This window comes from Oncorhynchus mykiss, chromosome 23 (assembly GCF_013265735.2).
Source record: "Oncorhynchus mykiss isolate Arlee chromosome 23, USDA_OmykA_1.1, whole genome shotgun sequence".
NCBI classification, from domain to species: Eukaryota; Metazoa; Chordata; class Actinopteri; order Salmoniformes; family Salmonidae; genus Oncorhynchus; species Oncorhynchus mykiss.
Genome location: NC_048587.1, coordinates 5,046,010 through 5,048,304, shown reverse-complemented (window position 1 = coordinate 5,048,304; position 2,295 = coordinate 5,046,010). Strand labels below are relative to the sequence as shown.

General features: G+C 51.7%; 1 protein-coding gene across 1 annotated transcript in view; it reads right to left on the bottom strand.

The window, feature by feature from the left end:
* Nucleotides 1-1,924: 1,924 nt before the first annotated feature.
* The window catches only part of LOC118943917 (induced during hyphae development protein 1-like), a 30,735-nt gene continuing 30,364 nt past the window's right edge, over nt 1,925-2,295 (bottom strand). The window contains exon 3 of the mRNA XM_036960836.1: nt 1,925-2,295. This exon is cut by the window's right edge and continues 270 nt beyond it. Coding sequence (XP_036816731.1) covers nt 1,925-2,295 — 371 coding nt within the window.

The following is a 2,295-nucleotide window of genomic DNA, read 5'->3' as shown; positions in this document are numbered from 1 at the left end:
CCATGAAAATGAAGTAATGGTCATTCCTAAACAAAAGAAACACAAATATGTAGGATTCCCTGTGTTTCTCTCTCCCTGTGGTGTGTTCAGAATCAGGCCCAGTGGGCTTTACAAAGCTTCTGGTTCTGTTGGTCCTATTAATAACACCAACAAAAGATCTTACGGCTTGATACGGTTTGACTTTCACTATTCAACATTACAGCATGTGGCATCTAATAAATATTGTCAGAGACTGTTATCAACGCTGTATCAACGCAAGAAGATTCTATCATTCACCCAAGTCCAGTGAGCTGAAGCCCAGGCCTGGTCTGACCCAAGTCCAGTGAGCTGAAGCCCAGGCCTGGTCTGACCCAAGTCCAGAGAGCTGAACCGCAGGCCTGGTCTGACCCAAGCCCAGAGAGCTGAACCGCATGCCTGGTCTGACCCAAGCCCAGTGAGCTGAAGCCCAGGCCTGGTCTGACCCAAGTCCAGTGAGCTGAAACCCGGGCCTGGTCTGACCCAAGCTCAGAGAGCTGAACCGCAGGCCTGGTCTGACCCAAGCCCAGTGAGCTGAAGCCCAGGCCTGGTCTCACCTAAGCCCAGTGAGCTGAAGCAAAGGCCTGGTCTGACCCAAGTCCAGAGAGCTGAACTGCAGGCCTGGTCTGACCCAAGCCCAGAGAGCTGAAGCCCAGGCCTGGTCTGACCCAAGCCCAGAGAGCTGAGGCCCAGGCCTGGTCTGACCCAAGTCCAGTGAGCTGAAGCCCAGGCCTGGTCTGACCCAAGACCAGAGAGCTGAAGCCCAGGCCTGGTCTGACCCAAGTCCACAGAGCTGAAGCCCAGGCCTGGTCTGACCCAAGCCCAGTGAGCTGAAGCCCAGGCCTGGTCTGACCCAAGCCCAGAGAGCTGAACCGCAGGCCTGGTCTGACCCAAGTCCAGAGAGCTGAACCGTAGGCCTGGTCTGACCCAAGTCCAGAGAGCTGAAGCCCAGGCCTGGTCTGACCCAAGTCCAGTGAGCTGAAGCCCAGGCCTGGTCTGACCTAAGCCCACTGAGCTGAAGCCCAGGCCTGGTCTGACCCAAGTCCAGAGAGCTGAAGCCCATGCCAGATTTTGAGAAAACTGCAAGCTATTTAAATTTAACCTGTTGTTGAGAATAACACCGGCGTCGGATGGGCGGCAGCGGAGGGAGGAGACTTGGGAACAGCCATTGGGCCTAGAACAACATGGCGGAGGTGGGTGGCAGCGGAGGGAGGAGACGAGGGAACAGCCATTGGGACTAGAACAACATGGCGGAGGTGGGCGGCAGCTGAGGGAGGAAACGACGGAACAGCCATTGGGCAAAGAACAACATGGCGGAGGTGGGTGGCAGCGCAGGGAGGAGACGAGGGAACAGCCATTGGGCCTAGAAAAAGCAGATAGAGGAAAACTCACCTTAGTTATGATCAACTGAAACATTTTTAATATTGGAATAAAGTTGGCTAATGGAATTGAATGCATCTATCACATTCTAGCTTATCATGAAATTCCCAAAGTCATAACCAACCGTTGTACTGATTTAAAGCAATAGTGATGTGTGGCCGGCCCAGCGGAGGGGGGAGACGAGGGAACAGCCATTGGGCCTAGAACAACCGCCCCAGATTTTCGTTTCAGAACCGTTTTGAATGGGACAAGCACCATATCGCAATGCTTTGAGACAAATGTAGGGGACTCGTCTAGATAAATCAATGTCAGACGTTTGTTTTCAGTGGATCTCTGTTGGGATATCTGGTGACAGTTAGGGCTGAGGAGATGTTAGCTACTGTTTGTTGAGGTGAGTGCTAACGACCATCTTTATTCAGGTTTGTGCATACTGTTTATTAGTTGATAAGATTTTTTTTTGCTATAATGGTACAATTATTTGCTTCTAATAGAATTGTCTACAAAATAAGTTATGAGGATACTTTAGTTGCTAATAGCGGCCTGCAGTACCCCGATTACTCAATGAGAAAGGGGCAATGTCACTTCCTGTAGTATCCCGGTTACTCAACGAAAAGGGGGCAATGTCACTTCCTGTAGTATCCCGGTTACTCAACGAGAAGGGGGCAATGTCACTTCCTGCAGTACCCCGGTTACTCAACGAGAAGGGAGCAATGTCACTTCCTGTAGTACCCCGGTTACTCAACGAGAAGGGGGCAATGTCACTTCCTGCAGTACCCCGGTTACTCAACGAGAAGGGGGCAATGTCACTTCCTGCAGTACCCCGGTTACTCAACGAGAAGGGAGCAATGTCACTTCCTGTAGTACCCCGGTTACTCAACGAGAAGGGGGCAATGTCACTTC